A 25,517-nucleotide genomic window follows, 5' to 3' on the forward strand; every position below is an offset into this window, starting at 1 on the left:
GTTATTGGGGAGTAAGTGCTGCTTGATAATACTGTTGATGAAACCTGCCATCATTTTGCTGATTGAGGGTGGAGCAAGTCTTGGATGTGTGGGGTCATTGGCATGGCTGGCATTTATTGTGCATCTTTTATTGCCTTTGAGAAAGTGTTATGAGCATTAAGACCTACTTGCCTGTTTGTGGAAGCAATAGGTGAATAAAAGGATGTATGTGGAATAGGTAACTCTTTAGCCAGTGTCTATAGCAGCAAAGTGACTAATGCATCTTCAAGGTTGACTTCCAGCAATGCAATATTTCTGGATAGTTATTTTTCTAGTTATTTTTAATGTTGGATGAAGAAACCTCCCTTTCTCAGTGAGAATTACACCTATTGAGAGTTATCGACCCTTCTGAAATAAAGTTCTCTTCTGCAATGAGGCATGCATCTGTGGGGCACAATCTCTGGTGGTCTGGGAGACCACTGGCTTTTTTAAATGGGGATTAATTATTTGGTGATTATTGCACTAAATGTCTTGCTGCAATGTGCCCTTCCCCACCAGCTCAGTAACATTTGGTTGACTACCATCATTGTGGGTGATAATGTCTATGTGAATGCGTCCTTCATGTTTGGAGACTGTGACGATGGGATGTGGAGAGGTCTCTGAAATGGACAATGCCCAGTGAGTGTGCACAGTCCTGATGAAGGGTCTCGACTTGAAATGTCAACTGTCCATTTCCCTGCATAGATGCTGCCTAACCTGCTGAGTTCCTCCAGCTCCTTTTTGTGTCCTTGCATCTGCAGTCTCTTGTGTCTCCAGTTTGCAGGACATGCAACCAGTCTTGGGGTTATTGACTTAATTATTTTCCTCCCATAAACTGATCATTTGGAAAATAAAGGTATCCTTATGCAAGTCCCTTGAATGTGTGTAATTTACAGGTTTAATGTGATCTATTGCTTGGGTTACAAAGCACTTTAGGTCAAAATGAGCTGTTGGCAATGGTACCCAATTGGATCCCCCTAAAAAGACTGAGATTGGCTTAAAAATTACAGTAGATAGCTTGCAGTAATGACTTATAGCTATATATATTTTTTTAAAAAACTGCTTTTTTCCAATGGCACCTTGACCAATTTAGATCAGCTGAAAACATTGCTAAGCAACAAATGGAGAAAGGTGTTAGCAAACAGCGGTAAACAGTGAACTACTGCTGGAGAGAGGAAGAGTGTTTCTGGGTGAAATATTGAGGTGCTGGTGAATGAGATAAAGGCCAGCAGGAAGGTTCTGTTCACCAGGACTGCCATTTGAAGCACTTGCCAGAAGTGGCTACAGTAATCTCCAGAAGTGAAGAAACCCTTTGCATGGAACAAGAAATTTCATGAGATAAGAGACTGCAGACGTTGGAATCTGGAGCAACACAAAAAGCTGGAGGAACCCGGCAGGTCAGGCAGCATCTATGGAGGGAAATAGAGAGTTGATGTTTTGGGTCGAGACCCTTCATCTGGACTGGATCTTGAGTAGTTCTTCAAAGTGAACTTTAGACCAGTAGAAACACTGTTTGTTCCTTCTGGCATCTACTCTGATAAACCCGCACACAAGCTGTTAATCATGCTAATCAACAAACTCCTTACTCCACCCCCACCTTAAGACAGAGATCAAGCCTGTTCAGAGGCACTAACAAAGACCTGCTTCTTGTCCTCCATTTAGGTAATGGCAAGGAATAAAGGGTGACCATTTGGGAGGCAGCCTTCGAGCATACAGTGCCTGACCCACAATGAGGAACCCTACCTGTGGCTCATGGAGCCACCAAGCCCCAGAAGCCACTAGGTTCAAGAATGATTATATAGTCTTTTGGGTCTGCTCATTAATAATGTCTTGTTGAAATCACTACACTACATCTCAATTTGATTTGATGACACCTTCATTAACCTCTATGCTGCTGTGTCACCACGAAGGATCTTCGGCCACAGCTTGTAAGTCCAACCACCCTCTTTTTGCCTTTGCAGATTATTGAGAGCAGTCACATTTTTCCACCACTCAGGTGAGGATCAGGAGGGGACATTGGACAGGGGAGTAATGATAATGACCATAGTGCATCATTGCACCTGGTACTCCGCAACTCTCCTCTGAATCTAACATTACAAAGGATGAGCAGATTCAGTCAGAGGGACATGCACCGCAGAGAAATGCACACTGGGCACTAGCTGGCTGCAGTTTTGGCAGCAAGCAGAGGGAATTTGAAGTATGTGCTCATCGCAGGGAGGGCCTGTATACTTGGACCACTTGAGAGGACTCTAATGAGGACCATGATCTTGTGATCAGGGTGATGTGGATACATGCAATGTTCAGTGAGGTGTCAGCTGCCCTCAGCAAATGCAAGACAAGATGGGAAATCTGGAGGATTCCATCTCCAAGCTCTGGCAGGAGGATGTGTGGGGCTGGTGGGTTATGACCTTCACCCCAGATGTCCAGTAGATGACTTTGGGTATTGGCAACAATCCCGTCACATAGTGGTTCAGTTGATGGCTGCTGTGGAGACACAGATGAAGACTACTGGGTCCAAATGCCTCCATGCAGATTCTCACTGATCTAGCTAAAGGTTCTCTCTCTCTCTGCCACACAGGAACAGCTTGAATCTCCTGAAAGAAGTGCAGCAAGCCTTTGGGAAGCAGCTTGATGTCCTTGTGGAGCAGAGATGAAGTTTATGAACCATTCACTACTCTCAGTTGACATGGGATTGCTATGTGTCGAAAAGGATAACAAAAACACTACAGATGAGCATCTTGCTGTTCACCATAGAGATGCATCCTGTGGGCAGATTTTTCTCCTGCACTTGCAGAGAGAACTTGAGCAGCTCATTCTTACTGGAGTAGAGTCGTGGCAGACAGGAACTTGTCTCTCCTCCATAAGGAGCAGGAAGCATGCATCCTCACCTCCTTCTTGCATTGTACCACCACATCTTCAACATGGGCTGACCCCTGCTTGGATCATGTGGTGAGCTGACTGCAGAGTGAAAACAGGAGGGATTACACACCTGTTGGAGTGGTCTGAATGCTAGCACATAATTAGTTTCTCCCCCCCCCCCCCCCCCCCATGGGGCTGCCTGGTCTGCAAGTTCAGGCTGCTGATTATTTTTTTTTCCCAGCTATAAATGATTCTGAATATGAGCATTATTGAAGTAAAGAGTATTGACACTAGTGTGGCAGCTGCTGGTGGTGTTGCAGTCTATATTGTGAAATAAGAACTTGCTATTAGCTTAAACACACTGAACTTTTTGAAAGGCATTTAAGCAGTTCTGCAATGAATTCTGAACCTGCCCAGTCAGGTCTTCTGATGGCTGCAGGGTGTCCCTTTTTTAAATAGACATAAATGCCATAAAGACCAGATTCACAAAGGCAAGAGTAGTCATTGTTTTGAAGCCAGTCTTTGCAGATTGCCAGAGGACTAGTTTTCTTGACCTACTACCCCTCCCCATCCTTCTATTGGTTGTTGTGAGATAGGGAGTGCCAAATAGCCTCAGGTGCTTCTCAGATTACAAGAGATTTTTAACCAGGATTTCTGCTCTTGATTGCAATGCTGCGCCCCCTCCTGGAAAAGTGCATGCATACCAGTTTATTCACTGATCAACACTGCTGTTAAATGGCTTACTGATGTAATGTTGAGGCTGTAATGAGGAAGGTATTGAGAATTTTGAATGGAAGTAGTTGTAGTGCCATTATCTGGAAATAGCAATAGCTTATCAATTCTATAAATGTAAGATTGCAATCCTAAATTCTATTTAAATTGTATATCTAAAGATCTAAACTGTATATTTAAATTGTAAATCAAAAATACCCATCCACCCCTCTGCAACTTAAAACTAACCTGTTTTTGTTTCTTTGTCAATTTAGATGAAGCTGGTTCAACCTGAAAAGTTAACTCTTTTTTTCCCGTAGATGCTGTCTGACATGCTGAGTGTTTCCAGCATTTCCTGCTTTTGTTCATTTAAACTGATTAATAACCGTTTTGTGTTTCCGTTACCCTAGGGATCTTGAAGCTAGGATCCAGACTGAATATTTCCGGGCTTGTTTCAGACTTCCACGGGTGGAAAAATTGGACAAGATAGTGAATTGTCTCTTGTGGACGCCTTATAGTCAGTGCCATACCACTGGGAAGTTGTATATTTCTGAAAATTACATCTGCTTTGCCAGCAAGGAGGAAGGCAGCTGCAATGTGATCATTCCACTTCAGGAGGTATTGTACACATTGTCCAAGCACTGAAGACCTAAATTCTTGGTCAACTTTGTTTTGCATTGCAAATTATATAATTCTAGTAAACCTTTTTGGTAGATCTATTAAATATGTGTTGTTTAAGTAAATATCAACACTCGTTTTAATTTCTGAATACAAATCAATATGCTCCCTCGTTGCAAAATTTTGCTTGAGATATAAATCCTTTTTCTTTTATTCTGTAAACTGGAATATTGGTGGTTGATGTGACCCTCCTGAAATGGGGTGTGTTTACATGCAACAACTGGTGACATGGTGTCATGACAACAACCTTTCCCTCAATGTTAGCAAAACAAACGAGCTGGTCATTGACTTCAGGAAGTGGGGTGGTGCACAGGCTCCTGTTTACATCAATGCTGCTGCTGTCATGATGGTTGAGAACATCAAGTTCCTAGGAGTGAACATCACCAATAATCTCTCCTGATACAACCACATAGATGCTATGACCAAGAAAGTGCACCAGTGCTTCTATTTCCTCAGGAGGCTAAAAAAATTCGGCATATCCCTGTTGACCCTCATCAATTTTTATAGATGCACCATAGAAAGCATCCTATCCAGATGCATCACAGCTTAGTATGAAACAGCACTGCATGAGACTGCAAGAAACTACAGAGAATTGTGGACACTGTTCAGCCCATCACGAAAAACAGCCTCCCCTTAATTAACTCTGTTCTACACTTCTCGCTGCCTCGGAAAGGCAGCCAACATAATCAAAGACCCCACCCACCCTGGACATTCTCTCTTCTCCTCCCTCTCATCAGGCAGAAGATATGAAATCACATACTACCAAGCCCAAGGACCGCTTCTATCCTGCTGTTTTAAGACTATTGGATGGATCTCTTGTCTGATAAGATAGACTCTTGACCTCTCAGTTTACCTTGTCATGGCCTTGCACCTTATTGTCTACCTGCACTGTACTTTCTCTGTAACTATAATAATATATTCTAGTATTGTTTTATCCTTGTACTACCTCAATATACTGATGTGATGAAATGATTTGTACAGGTGGCATGCAAAACCAGTTTACTAATTTATATCGTTCTAACAAGAATCCTTGCTTTTCCTTTTAGCCCAGATAATTTTTCCATAGTTCAATGCATTCTGGTACTGAAATCTTCTAGTACCAAAAGCAAATTTGTCTATAAATGCATGATCTTACTATCCAGGTGGATTGCTCCACTTAAGGACTGTGTACATAAATGAACCTTCTGTTTCAAGAATGAAGCCTTGATTCCCTTTTGAACTTGATGTATTTTGGTTGCTACATTACAAAGTCACAATGAAGTTTATTTATTTGTTCCCTTGCTTCCTCTTCCAGCATCCTGACCTTGCTGGTAAGGAAGGGGGTGCAAAGAATGTTTGAGGTGGAGGAAGGTGGGAAGATATTTGGTTGCTTTGTCTTCCATTGCTTTCTTGACTGTAGGTTAGCGTTAAACTGTTCTTTATCAAGCTGATTAATCTTACAATATGTTGTTTTTTGCAGTTAACATCTGTTCTGACACAGGTTTGTTTTTCATTGACAGGTGGTTACTGTGGAGAAAATGGAGGACACTAGTCTCCTCCCCAATCCAATAATTGTTGGTGTTAAAAGCAAGAGGGTGTTCCAGTTTACAGAGATTGAAAATAGAGAGCACTTGGTGGAGCAGCTTAACAAAAGGCTTCAACTTTTAAGAGGGGAAAAGCCCAGTCATCTTGAATCATCTGCGGTTGAAGAAATGGTACAATTGATCTTTTGCATTTAGTGTTAATAGTTTTGTATAAAAGTAAATCAAGTAACTTTTTTGTTCACCGTAACAAAAGATTCCTCAAATAAAAGTAGAATCTTAATAGCATGTAAGTTTTTTTTTAAACAAACAAAATGGTCAATACAAGACTGGCTGTGATTTTTGTTGCTTAAGTGCAGTACTGCCGTGGAGTGTGGTACTGAGCTACAGAGATCAGGGAGGTGCTTTTAACTAACCCCAATTGTAAGGGGGCAGAGGAGGCACTACTCCCAGGCCTAAGAGGCACAAAGCATTTGGAGCTAGTGGCACATGTGGCACTGTATATATGTACAAGATTGAGTCTTGCTGTAACCTGTTTGCTCTTGCTACCTTGTCCTTTGGCTTGCATTCTCTTGTGTGTCCTTCTGCACTCTCAACTCTTCTTTTAATTGTTTCTTTATTTTCTCCCCTGCCGCCTCATTTAAAGCAGTTTTTTACTCTAGCTCCAAACGAAGAGTGATCACATTTGGCTTCAGTAAAATTTATGGTAATTTATTAGCTATACCTCCACATAATCCAGTAATTCAAAAAGTCACACAGTGAAAAAGAGTGATTTTGTTTCCAGGACTTTATCTTAAAAGCACTTTCATTTGTCGTGTGTTCAAATCACACAGAATAATTCAATGCAGTACAGTTTTAGCTTGTGTCATATAATCAGTAAAATGATAAATTGGAGGTTACTTGGAAGTTAAATTGCAATGCTTCAAATGACCGATTTAAGTTTGTTGGTTTATTTAAGTACAGATTGGAAAGGCTGTCCATTGAATCCATGCAGTAAATGGAGACATTTTTTTGATGCATTATATTACTAAAGTCTTAACTTAAAGGGTATTTCATGGCAGCAAAACCGTTGCTTACAAAAGAAGACCGTCAGAATCCTGTAGCTGTAGTGCAAATCATTTTGTCAATATGCAGAGGACTGGAAAATCTTTCGTATCACAGTTTATGGAGACATATGTGGCTCTTTGGGTAGAGAAAACTCGTTCTGTGTGAGAGAGCCAGCATCTATTCTGTCTGAACTGTATTGGTAAGTGAGTTCTTTAATGCACAAATACTATAATATTTATAAATCTTCTGTACATTGCAAGTAATTAGCAAGGATATGTAAACCTTGCAATTTCATAATAGTTTGTCATCAAAGAAGATAATGATACTTCTGGAATTATTTTGTATGGGAACTCAAAATTCAGTTAATAGAGAATACTATTGTAAAAAAAATATTTTCCTTTTCTTCATAGGGATTTCTTTATCCATGCTGAGGTTTTGGATAACATGAATAAAATAGGAGGAAATGCTTTCTCTCTGCCAGAAGAGGAATTTGAGATGTTTGCACTGCCAAATACAAGAAATCATCACATCTTGGGCTGTGGCTTCCATGGGGTCACTAATATACTCATTTACAGAGAGGGCTCAACTCAGTGAACAAATTGTTCCAGCCAAACCACAGGGGAAGAATGTATTCACTGGAACATAGAGCATCTTGTGTATCAAATAACAAATTGTGCAGGTGCATAGTGGTATTAGATTGTATGGGTACTGCGCCAAAACAAGTTAGCTCAATTAATCAGTTACCCTGCTACCTGTAGAATTGATGTCATTGTGCTCCAAATGTCAAATTGTGTAAGTACTGCTAATGATTAAGGTTCATTATTGTGGAATACTAGTGCATCTATTTCTAAGTTTTTATTTCATAAATTATACATATGGTCCAATATGTATTTAGTTTATTAAAATATTCCAAGATGCACTTGAGTGCAGTGAAATTGCCTATGTTATTTTGGAAATAAAACATTTGTGTAATATTCTGGTTTGATTTGCTTTATTTGGTGCATTTTGTACTCCAGCAGGCCAGGATAAGAAATCCATTTACAAAATTGTACATGGCCTGTCAGATTGACAAAATGATCTTGTTTTACTTTCAATAACTTCACATCAAAGCTGGTTTTGTACTTAATGCATTTTCTTCAAAGTTTGTAGCTTGAAACTTTTCAGTGGCAACTACTCAGAGCTTGGTTTGTTTTGAGTTTTTTAAATTTAAGCAAACCAAGGTTCAGTGGATGACCAAGGTCCAAGAGTTGGTTAGACCAGTTAAATCAAAGTAAATAATGGTGGGCTGAGAAGGTTGGTAATTTCAATGTTCTAATGTCCAGGGAAAGAATGCATTAGAATTGGAGACTATGAAAAGTCAGGCACATTTTGCTTAGTGAGCAAATTGCTATTGCTCAAACAAGAGAAATGGGAGAGCTCTGGAAAGGACTTTCAGTAAACTGAGAGATTACAAACTATGTAGTGAAGGAAAAGAAATGTTGACGCTAAACCTGTCCTGGATTGAGATTTTTTTTGTATCCTGGCAGGGAGTAATGTGGAGTGGTGCTTGATGAGAATTTGTGTGGGATGGTTGACCTCTGATAAAACTAGGGTTCTGAGGACAAATGGCACTGCTGGGTATAAGAGCCTCAGAATAATTTGCAGCAACTGGAGATCTAGCAATTATTTCAGATGAGGCAAAGGTGAAATCATAAATGTTTATGGTGAAAGTACCAAGCCTTGACCAATCAAACTTGGTTTTCATCTGAAATGTAAAAACATTTGAAAGCTTTTCATTGCCCCATCAAAGGGAATGGAATAGATTAAAATTTACCCGATTAACCCGTTGTGCTGAAAAGGTGTGATTTCAATATCTACTTTGACAGTTATCCACTTAAAAATGAACTGAACAACACAAAAAATGTTCTGCCAGCTGTTGAAATGTAACGTGTAACCTTGCCAAAATATTTCCTATGCCTGTATCCAGGCAAATCAAACTTGCTACATAACATTTGACTTGCTATCAATGTACTTAAAAAAAAAAACTGGTACCACTCAGTGGGCAATGTAATAATCACAGTGAGGGGAGGGAAAGGGTGACTGAGTTCTTTGATCCCTGAATTATGGAATGTATCAACGAGAGATTAAAAAGTGACATGGATGTTAATAGAAGTCAAGAATTGATTGCCCCTTCCCTGCCCCTTCAATGTTCCTTTTGCCAGTTGCTTATCCATAATTTTGGCATTGATTCCACACTTTTGGTTAGGACTTGCTTTGATGCTGAAATTTTAAACTATAAATTTGCATCTGTTTTTCAAACCCTCATAAAACATGAATGCTGTGTTCTTATCTTCCTGAGACCTAATTCAGTACTACTTTCCTGTTTGCTCAAATAATGGTCACCCTATTTGTTTAACTATTGCTCAACTTAACAGTAGTTTATCATACTTCAAATGAACATGAAATGGAAAGTTAAACTATGTGATGTCATTTTAGATGCCACTATTGATATAGCTGATCTGATATTAGCAATTCGTGTGTGATGTGGTTGTTCCATCTGTTTGTTCCTTTTTCCCCATTGTCCTAACTAATCCTGGCAGCGAAGGGAAGGGCAGAATATTGATCAGAACTACAAGTACTCTGGGAAGTAGTTTAATTTGTGTAGGTTGAATTTCCGCTTGTCTTTTGAAATGAGACTGTGGATAAGTGTAGGAGTAGTTTTTCCACCTCCATTTGTAATATATTCTTAAATAATCAATGGTGAACAATTTGCAACAGTTGTTCCTAATCCCTGACTGCCAGTGGAATTCCTAGAAACACTTGGGAATTATTAAGGCATTGTACGTACAAACCACAAGCAGGAAACCATTACTGTAGGAAAAGTTACTGCTCTTCTCTTAAAAGCAGTTTTAAAAGCAAGAGCTTTATGGTCGGGTTTTAGCTTAAGGCACTTGAAATAACTCTCCTTTCCTAGTAGGGCATTTCCCTTTCATAAGCTGTTGGAAACATGATATTTGGCTAATTAATTAAGATTGTATGCCTTTTTTTAAAAAAAAATCCTAGTTTGCTATCTTCCAAGCATGAAACACAGATTAGAAGTCTTGAAATATTCAGCAGCATAGATCTGCTTAGCTGACAGATTTTGGGACTCTCTATGGATTTAACTATGACTTTCTCAAATTAGCTCTCTTGGATATGGTTTGCTCAAATGTCAGTGTAGCATACTGACTGTGTTACACATCTTAAAAATGGACTGTTCAATAATGAAAAATCATTGACCTGAAACATTGACTCTGTTGCTGCTTGACTTGCTGAGTACTTCCAGCATTTTATGTTTTTATTTCACATTTCAAGCATCTGCATTTTTTCCTGTTTATCCATTTGGTTCACCACTTTCATGCTGGTGATTGTTTTACACAATCTCTCTATCCCATTTCATCTTCCCATGCAGCATATCATGCACCTATAACTATGTGGCTAAGCATAGCTCTAACACCATCCACAAATTTGCCAATGACACCACTGTTGTTGGCAGAATCACAGGTTATGAGGCCGCATAAGGAATGGAAATAGGTCAGCTGGTGGAGTGGTGTCATAACAATAACCTTGGTCTTGCTGATGAGAGCAAGGAACTGATTGTGGACTTTAGGAAGGGGCAGTCAGGTGGACAAGCACTAGTCCTTATTCAAAGGGTCTCCAGTGGAAAGGCTAAGCAGCTTTAAGTTCTTGGATGTCAACATTTCGGAGGACCTATTCTGGGCCCAGCACATAGATGCAACCATGAAGAATGCGCGCCAGGAGATTTGTCATGTTATCAAAGACTGATTTCTACAGATGTATGGTGGAAAGCATTCTGGCTGGTTGCATCACGGCCTGGTATGGAAACTCTAGTGCACAGGAACCTAAGAGGCTGCAGAGAGTAATGGACTCAGCCACTTCAACCACAGTTACAGCTCTCCCCACCATCGAGAGCATTTACGAGAGGCTATATCTCAGAGAGGTGGCATCCATTATCAGGGACCCCCATCATCTGCGCCATGCTGTATTCGCGATGCTGCCTTCAGGCAGGAGGTACAGGAGCCTCTCACCTCCAGATCTGACAACAACTTCTTCCCCACTGCCACTAGGTTCTTGAACCAACCTGAAAAAACTTGGACTCTTTTTTTCCACCCTCAATCTTGCACTAGTGTTATGTTTATTTTGTTGTTTGTTTTGCACGTGTAAGTTATGTATAATTTATGTTAACTTGTGTTCGTCCTAGTGATGTACTGTGCTGCTGCCGCAAAAAGCTAATTTTCATGGCAATTATACCCTGTGTATGTATGCCCATGACAACAATAAACTTGAACTTGGACCTGGCTAACTGATCATTGTGCATTTGTGGTGTTTGACAATTTTAGCAAATTTTGCATTCCTGCCACTCGGCAGATCAAGAATTTTCTAATAAATCCAATCATTCATCAAGCAGCTTTTCAGCATTTAAAACCTTGTTTTTTAATAATCCCCTAATTGGAGAGCTCTGCCTATTGTACTCTCGTAGTTCATCTAAGGCCTCCATAGATGCTTGTGATATGGCACTTTTATATCCAGCTTACAATTAAAAATAGTTTTTGTTTTGTTTTAGGCATAGAGATTAGTTCAAGAAATATGCCACTGCAGTTTGGTCTTAGTTATTTGTATTTGTTATTTGTAGCATGTTTCACTGTTCAAAATGTGTAAAGTATAAGCAAAAAATCAGAGGGCTCAGAATATCAGTTGGTATTATCATGTAATCTAAAAATGCTAATGAAGGGCATCAGATATGCATATCCTGTGACTTTTTGGTTTTACATTTTCTGTATAATTTTGCTTGTGTTCTTGCAAGAATTGGAACATAACCACAATGCAGTGCCCAATTTTAAACCATCTTAAAGAAAATACAAAATGGTTTATGTTTGCTTCAGCTATAGACTCTGGAAAATGGTCTTCAAGAAAAAGCATTACATGGAAAGGTTTTCAGCAGTTCTTTCTCTTGATTTCAACTCCTTATTGTTACACAGTATTGCAAAATTTATTAGCACATTTATTTCTGCAAAATTGTCGGTGGTGGCAGGATTCCTCTTTGAAATGGTACAACCTCTAATCTCTTTCAACTCCCACCCCCTTTTAGATTTGAAATTGTTGCGATGGTGAAGCAAAGCTCCAGCTATAGGCTTGCTTTTATACTTGAACTTGCTGTGATTTAGACATTTTGATGCAGCACCTATACAGGATCTTAGACCTTTGTATGTCATTACTCAAATTGAACTGAAAAATCATTGTTGATCAAAACAAGCTAGACCAGCAATTTTAAGAATGGGTGAAAGAAAATTTTAATATTTTAAAAGCTCCAATTCAAATCTGAGGGAGTGATGGTCGGTGCATACTAAATGAAATTCTCATTGCCTTGGGTTGATTGAATCGTGGTGCTGTTAAAGTACCTTGCAATAGGTAAATCCTTGAATTATTTTTTGGTGTGTTTGTGGATGTCTATCACATAAGCAAGTTCACAGTGTTTAATTTGTTACAAAGCCAAGGCTCTTAGCGAGATGCTAGGGTCACAGAACTTGTAGTGGAGCAGAGCAAATTTGATCGTAGCTTCCCGACTTATGAAGTTAACTGGGTATGAAGTACCCAGAAGTTGCTGTTCAATTTGAACAACTTGTTCTTCTGTGGCACTGAAACTGCTGGCCATCCACTCCCTGGGCCATGCTGTTTGTGTCAATGTAGCTCTGCTGCAGTCTTCCCAAGAACTCAACTCCCAATACTTTGGCAAGGCTGAGGGCAGCATAGAGGGCAGCATAGAGGCCACCTCCAAGCAGCCTGCTGCATTCACAGTAAGAAGTTGACAGCTGGCGAATTACATCCACTGGCTCACCAGCTATCAACACTTCTGAATGTTCGTGAACATCTGATGTTCAGTAACACTTGGGGCCCATTCTTAAAAAAAAACTTTTATTACATTTAAAACAATGTGCATACATTTGGAAACATTGAAACTAAATAAATAATACAATGTGCTGCTTCCAGCAACTGATTGCTCCCACTCATTTCGATTTAGCTATTGTGCTTTCACTAAGTTTAACATGGCACAGGAGCAACAAGTAGACATTCCAGCCTGAGAAATCGAAGCCAGTGGAAGTTCATGGTGCCCTACTGGACTCCTTGACAAGTTCACTGACTCAACGTGAGCAGGTGGCAGAGCAGGCAAAACCGACACTGGTTTTAGCTGCACCAGGGGCAGAAACTGGATCTTCCACTGGGAATTAAGCCTACACATTGGTGGCAGTGGGGGAAAGGAAGTGTCCAACCATTACTTGTGCTGCAAACTTCATGCCATTAAAGTTTCTCTACAAGTAAACCACAACCAGTTGCTGACATAAGATTTGGAATAGATTGTGTGAAATGAACAGTTTACTTTTATAAAAGCACAATATTAATTAAATCCAATTTGCTTTAGGTTTCCTCGGATTCTTTGGGATGTGCCCAAAAGCTCTGTTCAGGTAATACAGCAATTGATTCCCTTGTGGACAATTCAAATACCAAAAAAGAACCAAGACATTCGTTGAATTCCGAGGCTCTTATGGCACTTTTCCACCTGACTGAAACTGAGAGTGCAGATGCCACTCTGGTATGTACACCTTTTGGTTTTAACTTATCTATCTCTTTCCTCCTGACTCTGGATTTTTCTTCCTTAACAATTTTATTTTAATATGAAATTGACTTCTGGGAAGGTATGATCTCTGTGACAAATTTGTGTTTATTTTAAACAACGTCTGTGGTTCATGCACATAATTTATGAATACTTTGCATGTAGGACTCGAGGTATAAAAGGTGAAAGAGTTACCTTGCCACTGTTTCATTTAAACTTTCTAAAAGTGGTTGATGCCAGAGGATAGAAAGGAAGTTCTTCAGTTTTAATCTACCTGTATTCCTAAAGATTGTAACTGTAATACTTTGGTGTCCTGATAACTTGTTATGAAAAGGATTTTTAACAAGGCAGCAGAATGGCTTTGGTCTTTGTTTCCATTTGGTTAACAGGTTTGCAATCCTGTTAAGTGATTCTAATATTTCTAATTAATGGTAGATTGGTGTCTTTAGGGAATGGAAGAAGTGAAAAAACGATTATGGTATGATCATTTTGTGGAATACGGCCGCACAGTCAGTATGTTTCGGACTGAGAAAATAAGGAAACTGGTTGCAATGGGTATTCCAGAGTGTCTACGAGGAGAACTCTGGCTTCTCTTTTCAGGTGAGTATTTGGAACATTTTGACTAACAATCATCTGCTATGGAAGAATCCAGCTTGGCTCAGAAATAATGCTTTTCACCCGCAAATTGAAAGTTTTATGCAAGGAGTTGCACTAAGGGAGCATTGCATTATGGCTATTATCGGTTATTGCTACCCTTAAAGTGAATAACCGTCAGATAGTTGGGACAGGTCCCATCATACTTCTAAAAAAAAAAGCAGGGAATTGTGTGCTCAGCCAAGGATTGTATCTATCCACCCACATTTCTTTATCTTACTGTTGTTTATATGGCCATGCACAGTAAATATAATTTATGTACAGAATAATAATGACTACATTCCAACAAGGAGGTCATTGGTTGTGAAGGGCCTGTTTTTGGTGGGCCGAAGGGCCTGTTTTGTGCTGTATGGTTCTATGGTTTTAAGTCCTTATGTACATCTTGAGGTCACGAAATGTAATGTAAAGTATGTCTGAGTTGGTGTTTTCTTTATAGTCTTAAGTTCCCCACTCCACCATTATTGTGGTAAACCAAACTATGTACAATGACCTTCAATGTCCTTTCTCTAGTAAGATGGCCTAAACTGTGCACCAAATGTGCTCAAACTGCTTTGTAAAAAATAATCATTTTCCTTTACTCTTGTGCACATGCCCAATTCATAAAATCCCAAAATTAGTGTTGGTGCGTTTTTGTTAACTTTAGTTATACAGTATGTTATTGTATAGTTAATGCATTATTTTCGCATTTCTGTCAAAAGATAAATGGCAACAACTTAAGAATATTGATTTAGGTTATTTTTAAACAAAGTAAGATTACATTTGCCCTTACTTACAATTTTGTAGAGAAATTTGTTTCAAATTCTAACCTGAAATAGATGTGATCCTGGGTCATCTTTTCATGCAGCAGTCATCATCACCTCACAAGCAAAGGCCATTATGCTTCTGTCAGCTGTTCACTGAAGCAATCCAATAATAATCTTTCTACCCTACTATCTCCCCGTAACCCTGTATCCTATTTTGATCTAGATTTTTAATGCAGTTTTTTAAAAGACAAAATGGTCTTCATCTAAATTTCTGTGGCAGAGCATTCCAAGCAACAACTTAAAGTTTGCCTAAACTTCATCCATCACCTTCTTGCAATCAATTTTAAACTGATCTATCATTGCCAACTCCCTAGTCATGGGAAATAGAATTTCCCTATTCATTAAATCAAATCCCCTCGTATTTTTAAAACTTAAACTGAGTTTCCTCTTTCTGTCCTTACTTTGGTTCTGTTTTAAAAATAATCCAATTATCTTGCACTGAAGGGAGAGTAGTTGCTAATCGATGATTTGACTGTACACCATACTGGTAGATTAGCTGATAAGTTACGCAAACTGATGTGTTAATATCTGTCATAAGAAAAATGTTAGAAGCTATTACTGAAGACATTATAGGAAGACGTTTAGAAAAATTTTAAGTAATCGGGTACAACTGAACATGCCATTTTTTGAAAGGAAAATCATGCTAGATTAATTTATTGAAGTTCTTTGAATAAGTAACATGCTGTGTATGAAGGGGAACAGGTGGATATACTAAGATTTTCAAAAGGCAGTTGATAAGGTGCCTCATCAACGTTTATTGTGGAAAATTTAAAAGCTGATGGTGTAAGAGGTAACGTACTGGCATGGCTGCCTAATGGGGGGGAAATAACGGATAAATAGATCTTTCTGGTTGGCAAGATGTAATGAGTAGTATACTATAGGAATCATGAGGGGGGGGTCTCAACTTGGATGTATGAAAACTCTCTTGATATGATTACTAAATTTGATATACAGAGAAGTAGGAAAGTAAGTTGCAAAGAGTATACAGTATAAGGAGGTTATTAAGGCATATAGATAAGTTAACTGAATTGGCAAAGTTCTGACAAATGGGCATAATGTGAGGAAAAGGATTTATTTTTCCTGCCACTTTGGAAAATTTCAAAGCATATTATTTTAAACAATCAGAGACGTCGTGGAATTCGCGTGTCCCAGTGCATGATAAGCAAAAGGCTGGAATAGAGGCACTGCAAGTAACTAGGGAAGCTAATAGAATGTAATTGTTATTACTTGGGCAGTTGAATACAAAACTAGTGAGGTTGTGCTTTAGTTGTTTCTTTGAATGTCTTTCTTCCTTCTGATTCCCTTTCTTTGTCCTCTTTAGAATTAACCAGAGCATTAAACTGCAGTTTGCATAAATCCACATGAGAGATTTCTCCCTAACCATCTACTCGTCTGCAGGCTTTTGTTTTAGTGTTTTTGTCTGTATCTCCCCAGCCAGTCAATTTCCTAATCCCATCATAGCCATCCTGCTCTCATGTTTTCTGACAGTTTGAGGTTTAAATGTGCACAGCTGTATAGAATCTCTGGGAGAATGTCTTCAGCTGCCTTGAACTGAGTGTTAGTAATTGCTCTTTTGACCTTGCTCCTTGGCCTTTACTGGTAACATCTGATGAGATGTTTTAACTAGATGTGAACCCATGCTGATGTCCTGATTTTCTTGATCTATTTAGTCCTGATTTGTGTAATGACAGAGTCAAAAATCTCTGTCAGGGCCCCAGCTATATCCTCCTCACTTCCCATCACAACCTGGGATAGATCTCATCCAGCCCCGTGGATTTCTTAACCCTTGTGCATCCCATAATATCTAACATCTCCTCCTTATTAATACAAACAACTTTAAAATACACTCTCGTGTTTCTGGGAACTTCACCATTCAATCTACGATTACAGCAGCTTAACTTGGAACTGTTGTAAAATCATAATAGCCTGCTTTGCTACTCATTCTTTTTAATCTCGAGTGACATGTGCTCATTAAATCGTTCAAATAGCAATTTCTTGGAACTGCAGTTTTGTCACTACACCCCATAATCGTGGAAATCCGGACTCCACTCTATGCCAACAGTGTCAACTTCACTCTTTACATCATGACTTTAATTGTAAAACCAAAAATACTATTTTGTTTTTGTAGCTTTATTTACAGGCACTTGCACTTTTGAAAAGTTGTATTTTTGAACCTTGAACTTCATTTACATAAACATCCTTCAGCATATTTATATCTGAGTATTTACCTCTTTTTTTTCCATGCCAAAAATAATAACCTAATAATTGGGTTATTAAGTTGCACTTCCGATGGATCTTCACCCTATAACACACATCATTTTTCACCCTATGGGATGTATTTGATGATTTCCTAAAATAGATCTATCAACCTGTTAACCAACATTTCTGTGCAAATCCCTTCTTTATCATGCAGAACCTTGCCTTTTCTTGGTATGGTGCTTTTACTTCAGATTTGATTGTTAGAATAGAAGGTGATAGCAAGTACTTAACTGCTATGTTTGTCATCTCTCTGTATTAATTATTTAAATCACTCTCCCTTTCAGTACCAAATGGAGTTGTACTTATGTCCATGTTGGACTGGAAATATGATCTAGAAAAATGTCTTTAATTCAATCTAAAAATAATATCCCAACTATGATTGCATAGATTATCTATATCTTTATTCTAACTTATTTTGTATAGTTCATCCTAGAAATTGCTGTAACTATCCCAATTCCAAACAAATCCAATTTTTGCAGGCAGTTTATTGGATTAATTTAGAAAATTTCATTATCCTAATATAGTCAGCAAGTCCATCTTTTTTTTAAGTTCCATTAAAGCATACTGTTACAGACTCAGTGAAAGTCCCTTTAAGATAGAGAGTGTGTGTGTTTGTGTGTGTGGGGCGTGCTTACGTCGATAGAAAATAAAGGACGTAATGACGTTGTTGAAGAGGTCAGAAGAAGAAGGAGAGAGAGAGAGAGAGAGAGAGAGAAGGGAGAGAGACACCAGCCTGCTAGTTTTCTCTATCGATGGATGAGAAACAATAACTGTGTCTGCCACTGAAATCCATGTATGGAAGTTGGAAGTAATCTGGTGGAGTTCACTTTGTTGCTGACCTGTAGAAGGAAACAGGTATTTGTGTGGACGACCACGATTCGGATGCTTTTCGGGGTGAGGAAGTCACTACCGAGTAAACACTGAAGTGTCGCTGGGGTTCCATCGTGGAACATTTGGATTTCGTATGTACTCTCTCTCTGTTTTTCTACGTCTACGTCTTATCTTCTGACAACGGTGGTTGTTGAAGAAGCCCTTGCTCATGTTTCACCTTATGGCTTGCGGAACTGAACTTTAAGAACCATTCCTGAACTGGGAGTTTTGGACTTTGCCACCCACACACACACACACACACACACACACACGAAGAGTTTAGTTTTGGGGTTAACGTTCGAGGTTTAACATTTTTGAATTCTAACATACTAACATTTTTACTTTTATTTTATGTATTATCATAAGTAGTAATTAATAAAATAGTTTTTAACACTGAATCATGCTCAGTGTATTTCTTTTGTTGCTGGTTCGTGACAATACAAGAAGTTCAATATGTAAAATCTGAATAAATTTGTGCCAGGATATGAATTGTTCATTTGCTTTCATTCAGATTACGAAGATCAATGACCTTGCTTTACATTTGTCTGTGTATAATGTAACTGGTAAAGTCAAATTTTTTTTTATGTATGTAAGTATAACGTTGAACTTTTATCTACAGATGCTGTGACTGATTTAGCTACACATCCTGATTACTATGCTAATCTGGTGGACGAATCTATGGGCAAATGTTGCATGGCAACTGAGGAAATTGAACGTGATCTGCATCGTTCTCTGCCTGAACACCCAGCATTTCAGAGTGACACTGGTATTGCAGCATTAAGAAGAGTACTGACAGCATATGCATACAGGAACCCTAAAATAGGTTATTGCCAGGTAGACACTGTTCATTTTTAATAAAAGAAAATAGTAAAAATACTAAACCCTATCAATTATCTTGGAAATATGTTTAGAGTATGATAGAAATGTACCAAACAAATGCAAAATGGACTTCAAACAATTTTCTTTGGATACAGAACCTCAATACTAAATTTCGAAAATATCATTAACACTGCACCAAGCAAATTACTTCAAATTTCCTTTTTAAGTCGTTCATGGTACATAAGATGGATAATGTTTCCTTTTAGATCATAAAAAAATTACGAATATGTGAATCTTTCAATGAAATCAATAAGACATCAAATTACCCAGCCTACTATGTTGTTCAATTGTGTCTGTGTAAAGAGTATAAAATGTGAAAGTTAAGAAATATGGAGAAAAGCTGAGTATTTTGCAGAAGTGTTGTACTTGACAGGGCAGTGTCATTTTACTGAATGTTTAATATCTCCAATAGAAATGCATCTTAATTTGTCACTTTAATACTTAAGCTATCAGATCACTGCTATGCCTCTAAACTACATCTTCTTTTATCTTTACCCACAGTCTATGAATATTCTGACCTCTGTCCTATTATTATATGCCAAGGAGGAAGAAGCCTTTTGGCTGCTGGTAGCTGTCTGTGAGAAAATGCTCCCAGATTACTTCAACCGTAGAGTTATTGGTAAATCTTTGTTTCTCAAAGATCAACTTCAAATATGAGAACATATTCTTATGTTTATTTTTGTCTCTTTGGACTTGTGGACAAAGGCAGGCCACAATTGTGTTTGCACCATGGTACTGAATGGTTAAAATCCCTCTTGACTTGTGATGAGGAGAGATTGTTGGGGCATTGCTTTATTTGAAATAGTTTGCAGTAGAACTTGTATTGGTCCCAGGAAGAAAACTCAGGAATGGGTGTTTAGATTTGCTTTCTGAGCATTGGGGACTGGAGCTGTTAAGTATGTTTAAAATATAACATGAATCCAGGAGCTCAGGAAATGCAATGACTTGAAAATTATAATTGGCCAAATGGACCTGGCCTGCCTGCCCACCATTTTTACTGATGTGGGGCGAACAGGCTTGAGCCACTACACCTGATGCGAGTCAAGCATGGTGGAGTGGACTCCAAAACATTCATAGGCTCGGACTGCACGTGCAGAGGCCCTGTCCTAGTTTGTTGCCTGTAAAAGGCCTTTGAAATGTCTCCAATAGTTAGACATCTTAAAACTATTAAAATAGATGTAATTAATTTTTGAAGATTATAATTAAAAACTGTTTTTACAATACTAACAAATAAGTAAAAGCAATAAAGTAAAATAAGTAAAGATCTAGTTTTTTTACTGCAGGATCAGGGTGTGATTCCTAAACCAGTTCTTCCTGGTGTAAAGCTGAGGGCCAGATGTGAACTGGTCTATGGCTCAACTGGATGGAGCTTGCAGTCTGATTGGTTAGCATCTGATCTCCAGGACATCTTGGACTTTCACTTTGCCTGCGCATGCATGGAAATCCAAGACTACCTGAAGCATAAATGGCTGATAGCCAGTCAGACTCTTTTTATATACTGTATATATTTTAAAAAAACTGCTCTCAAGCAGCACAATTTGGGCTATTGCTAGTCTTGTCCTTTTAAAGATTGTACTGTATTTGACAAAATGAAATAACATCCTGTTTTGCAAAACAATTATTCTATTTGCAGATGAGAGGTATTCACATTTGTTGAAATAAGGACAATCTGTAACTCAACAGTTTTTACCCTTGTTCATGCTTCCTGACAACATTTCGTATTATAAGTTCCTACATCTGCATGTATAATTGAGTCGCCTACCCGTGTTATAATTGTACCTTCTACTTGGTGAGGCCCTCCACCTTTTCAGCCTGTTCTTACAGATAAATCTGTTTCAGCCAACTATCCTTTCTGAATTCCAAATCGCTTTGGGTTTTGCTTTTGAACCATAAATAACATCAAAGTATTATGTAAATCTGAGGATAAAACCTGATCTTAAAATTAGAATTAAATTTTGACTGTAGACTCTAGTTAACTCAGACCTTCTAATCCATCTTTCACCATTAAAGATGCTAATCAATTTCCTATGATGTATCTGAATTATGTAAATTTTACCATTGCCCATCAAAATTTATTCCTTTTTATTTACACCTTTCACGTTGTTACACTGTATTTTTAAAAACAGGATATTTCCATTCAGATTCTGCTTTCAATTTCGTTCAATGAATACTACATTATCTTAAGAACTGTTTAATATTCAAAAGAATGTAATTTTATTCATGTTTGCAAGATTATGGTATTGTATCTCTGCTATTTGTAAGTAACCTTCCAATGCAAGCCAGTGTTTCTGTGCACCATTAAAATACTGGATGGTTATTATAATCTCATGCCTCTCAATTTGAGAAACAAAATCAGAGTCTGACTGCTAGTTAGATGGGTAGTTTTGAAATAAAAGCAGAAATTGTTGGCAATACTTGGGCTGTGTCAATGGAGAAAAACAGTTGATGTTTCATGTTAAGGGCCTTTTTGCATCAGAAGGTTTTAAAAAAAAGACAGAACAAAATCCTGCCAGAGAGGTGCATAGCTTCCTCAAGGTTGGCATTCTTGGAAGAGACGTAAACTTTTTATTGAGTAGTTTTGGTAGATCTAGTTTCTTATTGACTGACAGATGAAGTTTCACACTGTGATGAGATAAGTCAGCAAGCCTCTTTCTTTCCTCTTGCTAGTTAAGTATGAAGTAGCATACATCTCCCTTTGCTGCCTGGCGTCTAAAAAGGTAAGTAGATCTGAAATCTTGTTAGCATGTGTTCTGCTGATTGAAATTAATGACTCCCTTGGGTTGTTAAATTCATGATGCACTTGCAATTAATATTGTGAAGAACACAGTTTCAAGAGTCCATTGTTGCTTTTGTTGCTTAATTTCCAAATGTAAATAGTTTGTTTTTCAGCCTTGTTTTACTACTTTATCACTGACCACACATCGTGCCTTGTCTTCCAGGTGCGCAGGTTGATCAAGCTGTATTTGAAGAACTTATCAAAGAGAATTTACCAGAACTAGCTGAACATGAGACAGCCTTGTCTTGTTTAGCATCCATTTCCCTTTCCTGGTTCCTCACACTGTTCCTCAGTATTATACCCCTGGAGAGTGCACTAAATGTTGTTGACTGCTTCTTCTATGATGGAATAAAGGTGATCTTCCAGGTGGGCTTGGCTATTCTAGATGCCAACACACAACAGCTGTGTCGCTGCCAAGATGATGGACAAGCCTTGGTAATCCTTAGCAGGTTTGGTACATTTGTTCTTGAATTGTAATATAGTTTTGTTTTTAAATGTTAACTTTGAAAATTAAAATATCAGTGTATTAATTTGTTCTTTTTTTGCAGGTTTCTTGATCATATCAGAAACACAGAGAGTCCCTTGCCCCAAATTGCTCAGCAACATGTTTCAAGTGATGATAAAGAGCCTGTTCAGCAAATGGAAATATCTGATCTAATAAGGGATTCTTATGAGGTAAACTGTGTTTATAGTTATGGGGACTGCAGTATTTAATAAGCCAAATCGTGATGATTAAAGGACCAATGGCAGAACTGGTTAAGGCCAGTTGGTACAGTTTTCCCATGCCTTGTATATTTAATAATTAATGGAGAGTGTGTTGCAAGACTTAGTAGTCTAGGCAAAACAAAGCATTCACACCTATAGCAGTATTGCTCATAACATACCTTTTGTGCTAGTTGAGGTAGTTTTGGAGAATGGAGCAGTTCCTCTTTCAAGAGTCTATTGACAACATTCGTCACTGAAAAAAATATTAGGGATAGTGCATCCACATGTGAAGTAACAATCCCTGGACTCTGCCTGCACCAACATGCTGCAGGACCAACATCAAAAAGTTGTTTTGCAGCAGCTTGCTCTACCCATGTTTCATAATGGCTGTCCTGTAGCCTTTAAGTGAGTTTGCTGACTAGCTGCAACTAGTATCTGAATTCAGATTTTGCAGACTACTTTCCCAATGACAGATTTTAGAATTAGAATCTAGGTTCTAGACGTGAGAAGCCTGCACTGTGGAATCCAATTCTTCATGCTGATTCCACAATCATGTACAATTTGTCTATTTGCAATTAGAGCAAGGAAATATTGTTATCAGAGTGCTAATACCATTTCATGGTAACAACTGGATGTACTACGATGGAATAATGCAAACGTATGCCAGTACATGCTGACACTTTAAAAAGTGGACATACTGTAGCAAGTAGTTCAATAAGTAATTCAATAAGTGATGTTATCATTAGCTTGCCGCTTGGTGATGTTTGGGTCACTTCATGAATACCTTCTCTTAGAATGGATATCATTTTTATAGCCTTTTTAATTTTGTACTTCATTACTGTGTGAACATGAAGATGCAATCAGAACTTGATTATTTGGATGCAGTAGCTAAATGCATCCAAGATATGTGAAGTGCTAACACCAGGGCGTAATCTTTTTACACTTGGCTGTTCCAAATGTTTTACTTGGACGTTCATGCCAACTCTTAACTAGTAATAAGGGCAATCTTGTATTGGTTGATGTACCTTTTCTTTCCTTAACCTAGATGTTTAGCTACAGTGAATTTTGAGGGATTTTAATTTTTAACATTTTGTTTGTTTACTTTTTGCTATATTATTATTAATGATCCTCATCATGCTTTAACTTTTGCTGGTATGCAATCAACGGCTGAGCTCTAAAACTGAACTCTCGCTGCTATTATTTTCCCAATTGGTGTTGACGAGGTTAGTTCAATTTGTAGCTGGCAAATCTTGGTTCAGGGCTATTTGATGATTGCAGACTACATTTAGGAAGCAGTGTGGCTATTTGACTTCTCTAGTTTCTCTTTAGTAACTTTGCTACCTTGACATTTATCTCAGCCATATTAAGGTCATTTTCATCTGAGACAGTCCTTCAGGATTGTGGACGTTTTGCTTCCACTCCAGTTCTGAAGTAACTTGTGGGGCTTGCAGAATCTCCCAAAGATGGGGTAGGAGGATTCTGACTGTCCCAAATACTCCTTCACTTTATGGGATTCCCATGAGTAGGTGGAGATGTTGCAACCTTTTGAGACTATTCTTGAATCTCTTCCTTCGTCCACCTGATAATCTCTTGCCATGACAGAGCTCAGAACAGAGAGCTGGCTAAGTTTAAATAGAGCCTTGGTGCTGGGGAGTTTGGCCTGTGAGAGGGTGCTGCTGTTGGTTTGCTTATCTTTCTTGTGGATTTGTGGAGACAGTGTTGGTTATATCTCTCCTGTGACTTGAGATAGATTGCATTATACTGCATGTTATGTTCTTTTAAATTTGTTTTTGTTAAATATTCAGAAATTCGGAGATATTCATGTAGGACAAATCGAGCAAATGCGCTGCAGACACAGAATAAGAGTTTTGCAGAATTTGGAGGATACCACTAAAGAAAATGTGGTAAGTTTTCATGATGCTGTATTTTGAGGGGGAAGGGAAGGGAGCTTTTCTTTTTAAGAATTGCATAAGTACAGCTGTTCAATATTATTCATGTAAATCATCATAAAGTGCATAATTTTGCAATTCACCTGTGGTTTCTGATTAAAGTATTGAAAAGCTGTTATGACAACCAATTTTGTGTAGAATTACTTTTTTTGGTAGGAAGAAAAATCTCATGACAGAAGGGTTCATTAAACATTAAGTAAAATGTCAACAGTAATTAAAAGCAATTTTAGTTCAAAGACAAATTCTACATAATTTTATTTATAGATTGAAGAATCATTTGAATTCAGTGGTACTGTGCACCTTACTGAATGTTGAAGATTTACTAGCAGTGCAGAACATGATGCTGAAGATTTCTCTTTAAAATTTGTTCAAAACTATAGACCCAGCAACTAAGTTTTAGGTTTTAAAGTTTTATATCCTGTGCTATCTGTTACATACTGTGATGTAAATGCTTTTTGGTTTTAAAACAATTAGAGATAAAAGCAGTATTGCATATTACATACTCGTACTGTTTTTCTGGCCCAGGTTCATTAAATGCCTGTATATGCATTCTTTTTCAGCCAAGAAAATATCAGTGTAACTTTTTTGTATATGCATTTCACAAAAACTAATATTATTGAACTTTAAACAAATGTCAGAAATGAACTGTGAACTCACAGTTATTAATATTGACATTTAGCCTGAATATAGCACTTTCTTATAAATTCTGCAGCTTTGCCAACTAATTATTTTTTTCATTCACCTGTCCTATAAGGGAATGAGGAAACTCTCCCTTCAACTTATCAATTCCACACTGATCCACCACCACCCATTTTACGCTAAACCTACATAAAAATGTATTACTGATATACAATGAAAGATGGCTACTAACTCATGTCCTGTCACAATGTGACACACAACATGGAAATGCACATGTTCTGTGTAATAAAAGATTTTAACGATCTTGCTGATAATTAAGCTACCAGGTAAGAGTGACATATTAATAGGATCCAGTAGATCCATTAGTAAAATGGATTATAGCAGGAATTTGAAGCTAAAGAAGTATATGAATGTGGAGAAGGAACTATCACAGGTATGAGCTTTCCTTAACTGTAAGAAGACTTTTCCATATTGGTCAAGCACATTTGGGGTTCACGTATG

The 25,517-nt window shown here is 38.1% G+C and overlaps 1 protein-coding gene across 3 annotated transcripts in view; it reads left to right on the top strand.

Annotated features, from left to right (window-relative positions):
* The window catches only part of LOC127576185 (TBC1 domain family member 8), a 78,133-nt gene that overhangs the window by 42,150 nt on the left and 10,466 nt on the right, over positions 1–25,517 (top strand). For all 3 annotated transcript variants that reach the window (XM_052026587.1, XM_052026588.1, XM_052026589.1), the window contains exons 6-14: positions 3,999–4,206; positions 5,766–5,960; positions 13,291–13,461; positions 13,932–14,082; positions 18,688–18,902; positions 19,449–19,566; positions 21,887–22,172; positions 22,272–22,398; positions 24,234–24,332. In XM_052026587.1, coding sequence (XP_051882547.1) covers positions 3,999–4,206; positions 5,766–5,960; positions 13,291–13,461; positions 13,932–14,082; positions 18,688–18,902; positions 19,449–19,566; positions 21,887–22,172; positions 22,272–22,398; positions 24,234–24,332 — 1,570 coding nt within the window. The remainder of the gene's footprint in view (positions 1–3,998; positions 4,207–5,765; positions 5,961–13,290; positions 13,462–13,931; positions 14,083–18,687; positions 18,903–19,448; positions 19,567–21,886; positions 22,173–22,271; positions 22,399–24,233; positions 24,333–25,517) is intronic.

This window comes from Pristis pectinata, chromosome 11 (assembly GCF_009764475.1).
Source record: "Pristis pectinata isolate sPriPec2 chromosome 11, sPriPec2.1.pri, whole genome shotgun sequence".
Lineage (NCBI taxonomy): Eukaryota > Metazoa > Chordata > Chondrichthyes > Rhinopristiformes > Pristidae > Pristis > Pristis pectinata.